This window comes from Rhodotorula graminis, assembly GCF_001329695.1.
Source record: "Rhodotorula graminis WP1 unplaced genomic scaffold RHOBAscaffold_5, whole genome shotgun sequence".
NCBI classification, from domain to species: domain Eukaryota; kingdom Fungi; phylum Basidiomycota; class Microbotryomycetes; order Sporidiobolales; family Sporidiobolaceae; genus Rhodotorula; species Rhodotorula graminis.
The window spans coordinates 121,587-135,938 of NW_017264932.1; the positions used below are offsets into that span (position 1 = coordinate 121,587).

The 14,352-nt window shown below is 67.7% G+C and overlaps 5 protein-coding genes across 5 annotated transcripts; 2 read left to right on the plus strand and 3 right to left on the minus strand.

Moving 5' to 3' along the window:
* Nucleotides 1-16: 16 nt before the first annotated feature.
* RHOBADRAFT_52696 (uncharacterized protein) lies at nucleotides 17-5,032 on the minus strand (the record flags this gene model as incomplete). The annotated part of the gene is made up of 18 exons (XM_018416462.1): nucleotides 17-322; nucleotides 393-496; nucleotides 560-627; nucleotides 696-839; nucleotides 910-1,073; nucleotides 1,137-1,224; nucleotides 1,299-1,399; nucleotides 1,480-1,737; nucleotides 1,801-1,886; nucleotides 1,961-2,250; nucleotides 2,328-2,642; nucleotides 2,703-2,812; nucleotides 2,875-3,228; nucleotides 3,288-3,393; nucleotides 3,457-3,595; nucleotides 3,670-4,385; nucleotides 4,443-4,540; nucleotides 4,612-5,032. The coding sequence occupies 18 exons, from the start codon at nucleotides 5,030-5,032 to the stop codon at nucleotides 60-62; spliced, it is 3,825 nt and encodes a 1,274-aa protein (XP_018271703.1). The 3' UTR covers nucleotides 17-59.
* Nucleotides 5,033-5,385: 353 nt separating this feature from the next.
* On the minus strand, nucleotides 5,386-6,864 carry RHOBADRAFT_43078 (uncharacterized protein; the record flags this gene model as incomplete). Its single annotated transcript, XM_018414168.1, has 4 exons — nucleotides 5,386-6,053; nucleotides 6,127-6,250; nucleotides 6,329-6,536; nucleotides 6,608-6,864. The coding sequence occupies 4 exons, from the start codon at nucleotides 6,862-6,864 to the stop codon at nucleotides 5,386-5,388; spliced, it is 1,257 nt and encodes a 418-aa protein (XP_018271704.1).
* Nucleotides 6,865-7,166: 302 nt separating this feature from the next.
* Nucleotides 7,167-8,020, plus strand: RHOBADRAFT_43079 (uncharacterized protein; the record flags this gene model as incomplete). Its single annotated transcript, XM_018414169.1, has 4 exons — nucleotides 7,167-7,368; nucleotides 7,445-7,685; nucleotides 7,765-7,841; nucleotides 7,923-8,020. The coding sequence occupies 4 exons, from the start codon at nucleotides 7,167-7,169 to the stop codon at nucleotides 8,018-8,020; spliced, it is 618 nt and encodes a 205-aa protein (XP_018271705.1).
* Nucleotides 8,021-8,372: 352 nt separating this feature from the next.
* RHOBADRAFT_52698 (uncharacterized protein) lies at nucleotides 8,373-9,819 on the plus strand (the record flags this gene model as incomplete). The annotated part of the gene is made up of 6 exons (XM_018416463.1): nucleotides 8,373-8,456; nucleotides 8,530-8,656; nucleotides 8,714-8,866; nucleotides 8,944-9,061; nucleotides 9,149-9,234; nucleotides 9,312-9,819. 6 exons carry the CDS (start codon nucleotides 8,373-8,375, stop codon nucleotides 9,773-9,775), a joined length of 1,032 nt encoding a protein of 343 aa, XP_018271706.1. The 3' UTR covers nucleotides 9,776-9,819.
* RHOBADRAFT_52699 (uncharacterized protein) lies at nucleotides 9,796-14,341 on the minus strand (the record flags this gene model as incomplete). Its single annotated transcript, XM_018416464.1, has 13 exons — nucleotides 9,796-10,460; nucleotides 10,531-10,642; nucleotides 10,707-10,969; nucleotides 11,029-11,059; nucleotides 11,139-11,284; nucleotides 11,355-11,473; nucleotides 11,555-11,960; nucleotides 12,025-12,325; nucleotides 12,397-12,638; nucleotides 12,713-12,845; nucleotides 12,916-13,160; nucleotides 13,229-13,405; nucleotides 13,611-14,341. The coding sequence occupies 13 exons, from the start codon at nucleotides 14,339-14,341 to the stop codon at nucleotides 9,869-9,871; spliced, it is 3,498 nt and encodes a 1,165-aa protein (XP_018271707.1). The 3' UTR covers nucleotides 9,796-9,868.
* Nucleotides 14,342-14,352: the final 11 nt, after the last annotated feature.

Here is a 14,352-nt window from a genome sequence, read left to right on the forward strand (position 1 = left end):
CGCGCGAAGACCAGCGAACAGCGTGGACGGCACGTCTTGCACAGGGCCAGCAGGCTGCGCTACTCGACCATGACAGCCTCGCCGCCAAGCTCCTCCTCCTGCACGACCGGCGTACCCTCCTCGAGCAGCCGCACGATCTCCCTCGCGAACGCCTCGAGGCCGTTCTGCACGCACTCGCTCAAGAGGCGGCTCTCCTGTTCGATGTCGTTGAGGAGGAGGGTGACCGAGGGCGAAGGAAGGTCGGGCGAGCGCGCCGAGAGCGAGGTCGGCGTCGCGGTCGAGAAGGCCTGAGCGGGCTGGAGGAGGTCGGACGGCTCGTGGTCTGCATGCGCACGAGCGTGAGCGACGTCGTCTCGGGGCCGGGCTGAGAGAGAGAGAGAGAGAGGACGCACCGGACCGTGAAGCAGCGGCGAGCGTCGCGTAGTAGGCCGTGTGGCGCAGGGCGTTGGCCATCTCCTCGTCGCTGACGCCGACGGCCGACTTGAGCGACGCCCAGCTGCGAGCGCTCAGGGACGTAGTCAGTACAAGGCGCACGATACGAGGGGGCGACAGGACGCACTCGTCCTGGATGAACACGCGTCGCCAAATGCTCTCGAGAGCGACTTGCCGGCGCTCGGCGGGAAGGTCCTGCACGACGCGCGAGGAGAGTCAGTTCCGCTCATCCTGAAGATTCTGGGAAGGCTCGTGAGACGCACCTTTGCGCGCACGATGACGTCGAGCGCCGCCGCAAAGTCGCCTGCCTGCTCGCCGACGTTCTCCTTGAGCGTGAGGAGGTCGATCAAGTCCTCGGCGGAGAGGGTGCGCTCCTCAAACAGCTTGCCGACGAGCGTCGCGAGATGCTGTGTCAGGGAAGGTTCGTGGTCAATGCGCGCTCCATCAAGTGGCGAGAGAGGGCAGATCTGGGCGCACCTGAGCGAGTGCCGGACGATCCTCGAGACCCGGTGCGACACGTGCCGCGATGACCTCGCCCCGCTCCGCCGGCGACAGGCGCACATCTTGGCCCGACAGGAGCGACTCGAAGAGGGCGAGGAGGCCGTCCTGCGTGTTGACGAGGTCGAGGTTGTCGTCGAGCGCTGCGGGTCAAGGGCGTCAGGTCCGGCGGCGAGAAGGGGACAGGGAAGGGGAGGGCGACGCACTCTCGAGCGTCTGCTGCACGTGCACCTCCTCGATCGACTGCGTGTCGACTTGCGCGACCTGGGCGAGCTTGCTGAGCGAGAGCATGATCTGCGGGCGGACTCGAGGCGTCAGGACGAGGAGGCAGGGCGGGTGAGGCGATGACGGGACGGTCGTAGGCTCACCTTCTTCTGTGCGACGTTCTGCTCCTTCTCGGCGACCGTGAAGAGGACGTCGGTCGCGTGCTCGAGGCGCCCGATCGCGATATCGTTGACCCACGCCAGCTCTGCGCACGAGGAAAGGTGTCGGCTCGTGTGTCACGGGTCGCAGAGGAAGAGAAGGAGAGAAAGGGAGAGGAGGGCGCACCGTCGTTGTCGGTCGAGTCGAGGAACTCGGTGAGGAGGTCGCGGTGAGCCTCCTCGGGCTCGAGCAACGTCCGCAACTTGCCGTGCTCGAGGTAGAACGTGTACAGCGGGAACGCAAAGTCCTTGCCGTAGCGGTCGAGGTAGGCCGAGATGCGCGCCGACGAGCCGCGTGCTGCGTCGTTGGACAGGCGGACGAGCGACTTGAAGTCACCGTGACGCTCGCCGAGCTCGAACGCGGCGCCGACCTTGCCAACAGCGACTGCAGAAGGAGGACGTCAATGAGATGTCGGGCGAGGAACTGTGAGAGAGAGACAGAGCGCACCGAGCGTGTTGATGAAGCGAGGCCGGAGCGAGTAGTAGCGCTCGGTGACGAGGCGAGATTCAGGCGTCGCCGCGTCGCCGTTGACCCTGTAGCGACGGCGCAAGGGTCAGGACCTTGTCGTGGGAGAAGGGAGAACGGGAGTGAAAGACTGGGGACGTACGACTTGAGGTACCGCAGACGCTCCTCGAACGCCGAGAACGCGAACTCGGCGACGCCGGCCATCTGGCTCCTCAGCTCGTCCGGCTCGCCCTTGACCGCGCCCTTGCGCTGCTGCGCTCCGAGCTCGCGCACCCGCTCGCGAAGGAGCGCGTCGGTCGCGTCAAAGTGCCACTGGAGCGCCTCGAGGAGGACCGGGCGCGACGACCACGGCTCAGTCGGCTCGGCCGACGAGGTCAAGCCGTAGTGCTGCGCCGTGTCGGCGCGATGGCGGGCGACGGCCTTGAAAGCGGCCTGCAGAGGCGTGGACGAGTCAGAAAGCTCGAGGCGAGAGAGGGAGGGCGACCGAGAGGAAGGGGATCGGGACGCACAAGGATGACCTGGTTCGCCTCGAACAGCTTCTCGCTCTTGTCCTCGGCGCCCACACTCGAGTCGACGACGCCCTTGGCCTGCTTGGCCACCTCCTCGAGCACGTTGCCGACGGCGCCGACCTTGGTCCGGAAGAAGAGCCGGAGCGGGTCCTCGCCGAAGCCCTCGCCGACCTCGTCCATGAACGTGAGGATGGCGTCGCCGACGATGCTGTGGCCCGACGCGCCGATGCGCGCGTTGACGTGCGCCCACAGGGCGACGGCGGCCTGGAGCCGCTCGGCGTCCCAGCTGAGCTGCTTGCGGGCCGATTGCGGGAGCTGTGGAGGACCCAGCCGTCAGTCCGCCGTCGAGAAAGAGAGGGAGATTGCAGGACGCACCTTGGAGAGGATGCCGTTGGCGTTGATGTACTCGACGAGCGCCTTGCAGCGGTGGACGCGGTCGGCGAGTTGAGCGCGCAGGTCGAGGATGAGCGGCATGTTGCTCGAGCCTGCGTGAGACGAGCGTCAGTCACGCTCATCGACAAAGGAGAGGAAGGGAGAGTGGACGTACTGGACGCGAGGATGTCGGCGCTGACGGCCGTCGACGCCTTGGCGAGGTCGCCCTCAAAGTCGGGCTGGATGTCGAACGCGAGCGGGTTCTCGGCCTCGCGGGTGCCGTAGAAGATGGCCTGCTCGAGCCGAGTCTTAAGGCGCTGCGTCTTGAGGGCCTCGACGCCGCCCGGGACGACGCGCTGCTGCGAGCCATGCGGGGCCGAGACGGTGACGGTGACGAGCGACGGCGACGAGGTGAGGAGGGAGAGCGTCTCGGTCGGGGAGGGAGGTGCGGGTAGGTACGACGGCATCGAGAGGCCGAGGAAGCGGGTCGAGTTCTGGCGGAGCGGGAAGGCCTCCTCGAAGGAAGAGTCTGCGGGTGGCTGCTCGTCAGGGTGCTGAAGTCGAAAGACAGGGCCTGCGACGACGCACCGGAAGCGATAGAGGCGATCACGACCGCGTCAGGGAACGTGACAAAGGCGACCTCGCCGGCGCCGATGCTGAGTCTTGCGGTCGAGAGCGGTCGAGGGTCCGGGCGCTGCGGGCGGCAGGTGCGAGTCAGGGAAACGTCGACGGGCGAGGCTCAGGCGGCGTGACGCACACTCTGATAGGCGAGGAGGGTGAGGCCGATGGGCGTGACGGCGTCGTGCTGCACGTCGAGCTGGACGATGGCGAACGAGCGGTACTCGTCGGCGGTCGCATCGTGCACGTGCGAGACGAGGAGCGCGAGGTGGCCGGTCCTGCGCGTAGTGAGGCTTCAGTACATCGTCGAGGCGGGTGGGCCACCGCGAGAGGGGAGGACCAGAGGACGCACGCCGTGACGGCCGCGTCGACGATTTCGACCTTGCCCTCGTTCATCGCCCACTGCTCGTTGCCGACCTTCTCCCCCGCGATCGCCTCGAGCACGGCATGAAACACGTCGTGCTCGGCGACGAGCCGCTCGCCGCCCTCGCCCCTCGGCGGCACGTCCCACACCTGCGCGCTCTTCTCCTGGACGGCGTACACCCTGCGCGCGCCGTCCGCCGCTCCTGCTCCTGGCCCGATCGCGCTCGACGCCGGCTGCGCGACGGCGAGCGCGAGGATGCCCGCCCTCGGGTCGACCGTCTTGGTGCCAAAGACGGCCGACCACACGCTGCCGGCCCAGCCGACGGCGCGCTCGAACGGCCGGGCCGCGAGCGTCGCGCGCCCGCCCTGCGACGCAACGCTGAGCGCAAACACGCGCGACTGGGACGTCGCGGCGAGGTAGGTCGTCGGGCTGACGAGGGCGACGTGGCGCACGAGTTCGCCCTCGGCGAGCGCGAGCGACACCGACTTGAAGCGGTCGGCGCCGGCGAGCGAGAGCGAGATCGAGTCCCAGAACCGGATCGTGCCCGTGTTGGACACGGCGATGAGGCCCGGCTCGCGCTGGGCCGTCTGCGACGCCGAGGGGACGAGCGAGGCGAACGAGAGGGGCGAGCCGGCGGTAACGCCGGGAGGGAAGGGCGCTTGTGCCGGGAGGGGGAAGACGTAGGTCGTGGTTGATCCGGCGCGCTGTGGAGGTTCGTGATGTCAGTCCCGTTCAGCGCAAGGAGATGAGAGGGGACGCACGCTCGCCCAGTTCCAGACGAAGCACCGGTCGGAGCTGACGAGGAGGGCGAAGCCGGTGATCGGGTCGAGGACGGCCTTGACAGGGAGCGTGTACGGGTCTGTTGCGGGGTAGCACAGAGTCAGTTACGCACACAGGAGGGATAGAGAGGAGGGAGAGAAGGGAGCGCACCGCTGGCGGCGATGGCCTCCTGTACCTCGACGGGCAAGCCCTTGCGCTCGGTGATGGCGTAGCTCTCGTCCTTGACGAGCAGCCGGTCGGCGTCCTTGCCCTGCTGGTGCTGCTGCGACTGGCCCGCCTCGTCGACGTCCATCAGCATGGTCGCGCTGGTGCCGGCGTCGGAGCCCGCGGCGACGCTCCTCGTGCGCCGGCTCGGGGCCGCACTCGACAGGGCCTTGGTCGTGACGGCGAGGTTGGCGCCGAGCGTGCGCTGCTGCTGCTGCTGCTGGGGGGCGAGGCCGGGAGGAGGCGGCGAGGCGACGAGCGGGGTCGACGCTCCAGAGAGGGCCGACGCTGCGCGGGCAGCGCGGGTCGAGCGGCGAGTGGTGCGCTGCGCGGCTGAGGGCGTGCCTGCTGCACCGCTGGAGAACATGGCGGGCGCGGAGAGGTGGTGTAGCTTGAAGCGAGCCGCTCCTCTCGTCCCTCCTCCTCGTCCAACCTCGACGGCCGAGACATCTCTCGAGGGGTGCATGCAGCTTCCAGAGCGTACTTGCGGGTCCATGACAAGCTCGCTCGGTGCAGAAACATCTGCGAGAACATTCGAGCCGGAGCGAAAGTCGGTCCGCCCTGCAGCTGCTGCGGCGTGCGAGAGAAGGGCAAACAAGGGCTGCACTGCAGGCCAAAGTACAACAACAGACGGCACTGAACGACGCAGAGAGGCTCGGCTGCGACGAGGCGACGACGTCCTCGTGAGGGCGGCTCGACGCCTGCGCACGGGCTCCTTCCTCACCGCCTCAACCACGGCTGCCGCTTGCCCTCGCGCACCTCGCGCTCGAACCGCTCGCCCTCCTTCTTGCTCCACTCCTCCCACTTTACCTCCGCCCTGCCGCCCGCTCCGGCCGCCGTCGCCGCCGCCGCCCCGGTCCTCATCCACCCCCAGCTCCTCTCCCTCGCGCCTTTGCCGCCCTCGGGCACCCTCCTGTTCGCGTCGAGCACGACGCCGCGCGCCGCGAGGTCGACGAGGATCCGGGCCGCGTTGCGCGCGTCGCACAGGCCCGAGTGGAGCCGGCCCTCGAAGGGCGCGAGCGTGAGCGCAGCGAGGACCGAGGGGAGCGAGAGGTTGGGCGGGGCCGTGAGGGCGTGCGAGGGGAGGTAGACTGGGTCGCAGGGGGCGGACGAGGCGAGTGAGGTCGAGGGTGGGGGGACGGCGGCATCGGCCGGCGCGAGGGGTGCAGGCAGGGGCGCAGGCGTCGACGGCACCTCGACAGCGTCGCCCTCGTCGCGCGCTCCGGCACCACTCGACGCAGGGACCGCCGGCGGCGACGGCGAGCGCTTCTTGAGCGACGAAAAGAAGGCGGCGGCGAGGTTGCGCAGGTCGATGATGTCGCCGGCGAGCCAGGGCGGGCGCGGCGTCTTGGACAGGTAGCACGTTTTGGCGACAAAGTCGCGCAGGTCTAGGTGCATCGTTAAGGCAGTCAGGTTCGAGTCGGCGCGGGTCGGACGAGGATAGAGGCGCAGGGGACGCACCCCAAGGCCCGTCGGTGACCCAGACGGTGCGGTTCTCGGGCGTGAAGAGGCGGCGAGGGAGGATAAAGTCGTTGTAGAAGCGCTTGCACAGGTCGGGGAATGTCGGCGCCTTGTCGACGTCGGCCTGCGAGGGGTCGAGAGGTCAGCCGGGTCGGTTGACCCAAGCGAGAGGAGGGGGGAGGTGGGGGAGGACGAGACGCACCTGGGTGATGCCCGTCAGCTCGGTGCAGAAGGCCGAGAGCTTCGGTGCCCACACAGGCTTGACGAACGAGTGGTACTCGGCCGTCTTGACGAGTTCCCACTCGTCGTCGTCGTCGGCGTTGGCGTCGTCGGTGGTCGAGGGGGCGGTGCGTGATTTGCGGCGCCACTGAAGGAGGACGACGGGCCACTCGATGATCTCGTTCGGGTACCTGTTGGGGGTGCGGACCTGCGTCAGAGGGGCTTGCAGGGGGAGAAAGGGAGAGAGGGAGGGGGGACGGACGAGAAGGCGAGCTTGCCCCAGGGTTCGGGGATGAGCTCGCAGGTTGCCTCGACGTCGAAGACGAGGAACGAGTGGTAGCGCTGCGAGTCGGGCTTGTCGAGTGCGTGGCTGGGTTGAGGAGACGCGGGGCGGGAGGTCGAGGCGGAGCGGGTGTAGCGAGCGAGGCGCTTGCGGAGCGTGTCCTTTGTGCCGCGCGAGTCGAGCGAGAGGGCGGTGAGGGCCTGCCTGAGCTCGCTCACGGTCAGGGCGGGCGACATTGGGCGGTGGACGAGGACGACAGCGCGACCCTGTCGTCGTCGTCGTCGGTCACCAGGCTCTCGTCGTCAGCATTCACTCGCTCGCGCCCAGAGTCAGCCAGTCGCGTCCTAGACCCGCTCTACTCTACTCCAAGGTCCACCTGCACCATCCCGCGTCGTCCCCCAGCCCCTCCGTCGCCACGTGAGTCGCGTTCCTCCCCCCCATGTTCACCGACCTTGTCTCGTCCTCAACGACACCCCCAGAGACCCTCAGGACTGACTCTACTTCTTCCGCAGCACTCGAACCTCCAGTACTTCCGAGCATGGCCGCCGCAGACGCTCCCGCCGACGACTTCCAGCTCCAGTTTGCCGACCTCATCGACGGCGCTCTCGGCCTCTTCTCGCTCGACGACTCGACCGGCGTCGAGAACGACGTCGACAAGGTCCTTGTCGCAGAACAGCGCGTAAAGGAGTGGCGCGCCGAGACCAAGCACCGCGTCGACCAGGCCCGCGACGACCTGCGAGGTGCGTCTCTCTCTCCGTCTCTCTCTGCCTCGAACACTCGGGCAAAGCCACTCACACTCGCACCCCGTCCACGCAGCCATCACGCGCGAGTACAAGCAGGCCGAAGTCGCCTCGCAGCGCTCGGGCGCGCTCCCCTCGGTCGAGGCGCACGAGGCCAAGATGACGGCCATGCGCCAGGCGCGCCTCGGCGGCATGAAGCACAACTCGGAGCTCGAGCAGCAGGTGTACCACCTCCAGGGCGAGCTCGAGCGCCTCCAGCAGGAGCTCAAGGACGAGGAGAGCGAGGCCGTCGACGCGCTCGAACTCGACAGCGAGGTGTGCGTCCCGCTCTCTCCTCTCTCGCTCTCGATGAGTGCGGACGACGGCAACTGACACCTCGTACGCCCACGTCCGCAGGCTCCGCATCAAGCTGTACCGCGACATGGGCTTCCTCCCGATCGAGGAGAACGGCGTCTTCTCCAAGGTCGTCGTCCGTGCGTCCTTCCCCCCCAGCCTCCTCCTTTTCCTCGAGGACCTTTTTCACCCCTGCAGTCTCCCTCTTCTTGCTCCGACAGGCTCGCAGAACAGCCGCGACGCGCGCACGGTGCAGCTCGACAAGGCGACGAGCGACTACCAGTGGAGCGAGCGCCTGTGGGATCTCGCGTCGCAGTGAGCCGGCGAGCTTCGTTGCGAGTCCGGTGTCGTCGTCGTCTCGGTGTACCTTGTCGTCTGCCCTTTGTCGTATGTAACTCTAGAGCCGCGTCGTCGTCTCCTGCAGCGCGAGTTCTGGTTGAGGATCGAGAGCGCGCTCGTTTCTCTTCCTCTCGGCGCTTCTCGCTGCAGCGACCCTTGAGAGTCTGAGCGAGTGCGCCAGACAAATGCAGGAACGAGCGCGAGCCGAGAGGGACGAAGCGAGCAGGCGGACTTTGGCTCGGAGCTGTGGGCGTCTCTCCACCCGCGATGCTGCTCCGAACGGCGCCCCGCTTGCCCGTGCGGCTCTCTCGCGCAGCTGTGCACCCTCCACCATGCTTCGCGCGCCCTCTCGCCTCGCCGCGCCTCGCCTGGCGCCGCCCCTCGCCCTCTCCAACTCTCATCGCCCTCCGCCGTTTGTCGACCCTGCCATCTCGACCACCGCCCTCTGAGCCCGCCGCCGCTCCTCCAGCACCACCATCAGCACCGCAGTACCCGATCCCGACATGGGCAGAGCGCTTCCCAAAGGCGCTGCGGTGGACCCACCCTTACCTGTCGCTCGCGCGCATGGACAAGCCGATCGGGACCTGGCTCCTCTACTGGCCCTGCGGCGCGTCCCGTCTCTCTGTCCCTCTCTCGTACGTCCCGAGCCGCACTGACGCCCGCGAACGCGCAGCGTGGGGCATCACGATGGCGGCCTACTCGTCGGCGCTGCCGCCGTCGGCCTGGGCGTGGAACCTCGCCCTGTTCGGCACGGGCGCTGTCGTCATGCGCGGCGCAGGGTGCACCATCAACGACCTGTGGGACCGCGACATTGACCAGAAAGTCGGTGCGTCCCAGCTCGCTCTCCCCTTTCGCTTCCCCTCGAACGCGAGCTAACGATGCGCGCACCCGTGCGGCCCACAGATCGCACTAAGCTGCGCCCGCTCGCGAGCGGCGAGGTCAAGCCGCTGCAGGCGTTGACGTTCCTCGGAGGGCAGCTCAGCCTCGGCCTCGCCGTCCTCACCCAGCTCAACTGGTACAGGTGCGTCCTCTCTTGTTCTCTCGCCTGGCCGTTCCTCTGTGCGAGAGGCGACGATGCGTGTGTAGAACTGACTCGTGGCACACACAGCATCGCCCTCGGCGCCTCGTCGCTGTCGCTCGTCGTCCTGTACCCGCTCATGAAGCGCATCACGCACTGGCCGCAGCTCGTCCTCGGTGCGTCCCCTTGCTCTCTCCTTCTCTCTTTGCCCGTCCGAGTCACTGACACCTCTCTCGTGCGTTATCGGCAACAGGCCTTGCGTTCAACTGGGGCGCCCTCCTCGGCTCGTCGGCCGTCCTCGGCCAGTGCGACTGGACGGTCGCGCTCCCGCTCTACGCCGGCAGCGTCGCGTGGACGATCGCGTACGACACGATCTACGCGCACCAGGATAAGACGGACGACGTGCACGCCGGCGTCAAGTCGACCGCGCTCCTGTTTGGCGACCAGACGCGCCCGATCCTGTCGGCCTTCTCGGCGTCGTTCGTGTCGCTCCTCGCCCTGTCGGGATACCTCAACGGCCAAGGCCCGGCGTTCTACGCCCTGAGCGTCGCCGGCGCGGCGGCGCACCTCGCGTGGCAGCTGCGCACGGTCGACCTCGACAGCCGCGAGAGCTGCTGGCGCACGTTCGCGAGCAACCGCGACTTGGGCGCCATCGTGTGGAGCGGGCTCGCGGTCGACTATGCGCTCAAGGTGGCGGCAGCGAGCGGGACTTTGTAGCGCGGCCGCAGCGAGGGACAGGGTGTGAAAGCGACGTCTCCTCGTTCTCGTTGCAAGCGCGACCTCCTCGAGAGAGAGCTCTACAGACGAGAGCTACTTGGCAAGCGCCACCTCGCACAGCTCGATCACCTCGCGTCCCGCCTTCTGCGCCTCGCCGCCTCGAGTGAGCCCGTCGACACGGCGCAGCACCTCGGCGAGCCTCCTCTCCCTCCTCCTCGCCGTGCGCTCCCTCTCGACGCGCTCCATCTCGAGGCCCTTGTCCTTGGCCCTCTGCACGACCTGCTCGGGGATCTCGGCGAGGCGCGCGACGTTGAGCCCGTGGCTCGCGCTCGCGAGGCCGTCGACGAGCTTGTACAGGAACGTGATCCTCGGCGGCTCGCCGTCGTGCGCCTCCTCCTCGCGGCACGCCATGTGCTCGGCCGTCACCTGGCCCGGGAACCGGCGCGCGAGCACGCCGAGCGCCGGGTAGTGCGTCACAAAGACGGTCGTGCACTCGACGGCGCGCACGAGGTGCTCGAGGACGGCGTGCGCGATGGCGAGCCCGTCGTGCGTCGACGTGCCGCGCCCGAGCTCGTCGAGGATGAGGAGCGACCGGGGCGTCGCCGCGCGCAGGATGGCCGACGTCTCGCTCAGCTCGACCATGAAAGTCGAACGGCCGCGGGCGAGGTCGTCCGAAGCGCCCATGCTGTCGATGCCGCAGAGAGTCAGTCCCGTCTCGAGAGGGAGAAAGAGAGACAGAGAGCAGGAGGACGTACCGGGTGAAGATGCCGTCGAAGAGCGAGAGCGTCGCCGACGCGGCGGGGACGAACGAGCCCATCTGGGAGAGGAGCGCGATGAGGGCGATGCTGCGCGACAGCGACGACTTGCCTGCGAGTGCCGACACGTCAGGACGACGGCGACGTCGAAGAGGGAGAGAGAGAGAGGGACGGACCGCCCATGTTGAGGCCCGTGAGGAGCATGTGGCGCCGCTTGCCCTGGCCAAACTCGACGTCGTTCGGGACGAACACCTCGTGCGAGATGGCCTCGATGATCGGGTGACGTGCGCCCTTGAGCTCGACCTTGCCCGCCTCGGTGACGAGCGTCGGGCGTGCCCAGTCGTTCTCGTGCGCGACGAGGGCGAGGCTGAAGAGGCAGTCGGCGGTGGCGAGCGAGACGATCGTCTGGCGGAAGAGCTCGTAGTGCGACGCGACCTCCCTGTGGACGGGGAGGGGTTAGTAGTAGAACGACGAGAGAGAGGAGAAGAGGCGACGCACTGGAGGAAGGCGAGGAAAGCGTCGCTCGCGGCTGCGGAACAAAGTTGAGAAGGTCACTTTCGGCTCGACGATGACGGCGACGACGACGATGACGAGGGAAGAGGACGCACCGCCAGCGATCTTCTCCTTCCACTGCTCGAGCTTGTCGATCTTCTTCTGCAGCGCCGGCGACCGGTAGCGGTGCACCTGCTTGGTCGCCGAGATGCGCACCCAGTCGGCCGGGACGCTCTTGGCCTCGGCGACCTTGACCTCGAGCCTGTGCACGTCGACGAGTCAGTCGTCGCTCGCTAGATGAGGGCGAGAGAGAGAGAGGGAGGGAGACGCACAGATACTCCTCCTGCGACACCTTGGTGAACTGCAGAGCCGGCTTGCGCAGGATCTTGCGCGCCGACTTGAGCTCGTCCTGCATCGCCTCCATCGTGCGCGCGAGACCGTCCTTGCACTCCTGCACGACGTGAGAGAAAGAGAGAGTCAGTCTCACTCGAGGAGGAGGAGGTGGACGGACGAGGGAGAGAGAGAGACGCACCTTGAGGTCCGGGTACTTGTCCTCGTCGGCGAACAGCGCCTCCTTGTTGCCGTCGCGCGCCGCCTTGAGCTCGAGCTCGCCGACGAGCGCCTCGGCCGTGTCCTTGACGCGCGGCAAGTCCTCGACAATGCGCTTGAGGAGCGCGCTCTTGATCCGGCCGCGGCCGGCGCCGTCCTCGTCCTCGCCCGCCTCCTCGCTCTCGAGCTCCTCAAAGACCCTGCCGGTGCGGACGAACGACTCGAGGACGCGCAGGAGCTCCTGCGGCTTGGCGCGCCCGAGGTGGATGCGCGACAGGCCGCGCTCGAGGTCGGGGAGCGTGCGCAGGAGGTCGCGCAGCTTGGACAGGGTGAGCGACGCCGACGACGTGTGGATGGCGGTGAGGGCATCGTGGCGCTCCGTGATGAGGCTGCGAGGAGAAAGATTAGACCTTGCGCTTCGAGAGGCGAGGAAGGAGGAAGAGGAGGACGCACTCGAGCGAGAGGAGCGGCTTGGTGACCCAGCGACGCAAGAGGCGCTTGCCCATGGCCGTCCTGCACCGGTCGAGCACGCTCACGAGGCTGCCCTGCTCGCGAAAGTCGGTCGAGTTGCGCAGGAGCTCGAGGTTGGCGACCGTGTTGCCGTTGAGCGTCATGGCGGCGCGCGACGCGAACGGCGCGAACGACGACGCGTGCTTAAGGATGCGCGACAGGCCGAACGGCTCGAGGTGCGAGATGAGCGACGCGAGCGCGACGAGGACGAGCTTGGGCAGGTCGAGGACGGCGGCGGGACGTCCTGCGAGCAAGGGCGGAAAAGGAGGTCAGGTCGACGTCGACGAGAAAAGGCCATGATCGCGAGAGACGCACCGTCTGGTCCAGGCGTCATCGACGGCTGGCGTGGCTCATGGTCGTCGTCGTCGTCGTCGTCGGACGAAAGCACGATCTCGCTCGGCTCGTGCTGGACCGCCTTGCCCTTGCCCTTCTTGTCGCCCTTGTCGCCCTTGGTCGCCTTCTTGGCGTAGAACGACGCGATCGCGCTCGTCGCCTGAGCTGCAGTCGGGCGCTTCGAGATGCGGTCCACGCGAGCGCTAAAGTCGTCCTTGCCGGCGCTGCTCGAAGAGAGGGGTGGGTCAGGACGGCGAGGAGGAGGACAGAGAGAGAGAGAGAGACGGAGAGGACGCACGCGTACTGCCTCGCGAGGTACTTGACCATCGACTCGGTCTTGCCGCTGAGCTCCTTCTGGAGCAGCAGCTCGGACGGCTGCAGGTGCAGCATGCGCGTCTCGAGCTCGGCGCGCATGAGCGTGTCGTCGAACTCTGCGGACGTGGAGCGACTCTCCAGGCTCGAGACGTTGGGCGCAAGAGGGGCAGAGGGAAGGAGACGCACCGTCGTAGACGACCGTGCCCGTGCTTGGGACAACGGCGACAATGCCGATGCGGATCTTGGCGTCGGCGCCCTGCTTGCCGCCCTTGGGCGCGTCCTCGACGATGCACATGAGCGTCGCCGTCTCGCCGTCGCCCTGGATCGAGAGCGAGTCGGCGCCGAGCTCGTCGACGTAGGTCGCCGACGTGTAGAGCGCGCTCAGGGCGCGCGTGAACGGGGCCGAGCGGTTGTCGGACGCCTTCTTGAGCCTGTACAGCGAGAATCGTCAGGTCGCTCGCGCAAGGAGACTGAGAGGCAAGGGAACGAGGGGACGCACGCAGCAGTCTCTTGCTGACGGACGACGCCGACCTTGCGGCCCGCGTTGAGGAGGCGCCGCACGTGAAAGTCGAGGCGGTGGGTCGGGATCGAGGCCGTGAGCATGTGCTGCGACGGGAAGCAGGCGATGTTGAGGACGCGCGAGGCGGCCTGGGCGTCCTCGCCGAAGAAGCGGAACCTGCGCGCGAGCAGAGGAAGTCAGTCGCTGACGAGGAGGAAGAGGGGGGCGGGCGAGCGCACTTGTAGCCGACCTGCGACGCGTGTGGCGGGTCAGGAGCTGACCGACAATAAAATTAATATAAATCAGCAACTTAAATAGCCTCTAAGGTTTTAAGTTTTATAAGAAAAAAAAGAATATATAAGGCTTTTAAAGCGGCGTGTACTTGATCTTGCCCGACGAGGCGGTGTCCTTCTTGGCGCCCGCGGTTGACGTCGAGCCCTTGGCCGCAAAATGAGCGAACGGCGACGCCGAGCCGTCGTCGTCGTCGTCGTCATCGTGGTCGGCCCGACCCTTGCCCTTGCCCTTGGTCCTGCTCGAGCCGTCGTCGCTGCCGCTCGCGCCGCCTCCGCCCGCCGACGCACCCTGGCCGTCGTCGTCGCCGTGCGCGGCGAGGTAGTGGTCCTTCTCGAGGTAGCTCGAGCGCGACTTGCGCAGGAGGTCGGGTCCGAGGGCGAGGCGCTTGGCGAACTCGTCGCGGCGGTTCTGGTCGGCGGGGGTGAGGGTGCGGGGCGCCTGTCTGGCGGCGTCGTGCGAGTAGGCGAAGGCGGCAAGGCGCTGGGTGGCGGCCGAGGGTGCGGCGGTGGGGAGGGAGCTGGTCGAGGCGATGGGCTGCAGCTGCGAGTCGGCGGTCGAGTGCTCGGTCTTGACCCGCTTGGCGGTGCTGGACGAGCTGTCGGGCGCACTGGAGCGCTGGCGGGCGGTGTCGCCCTGGTCGTCGTCGTCGTCCGAGTCGGAGAGGAGGAGAACGCCGTCAACGAGGGCGCTGGGCCGCTTCTTGGCAGTCGGGGCGGGTTTGAAGAAGGACGAGAGGGTCTGCTGAGCCTCGTTGGCTCGTCCCTTTGGCGCCATGTCGGCGAGGGCGAGCGGTGGGAGCGAAACCAACGCGTCGTCCATCTTGGCCTCGC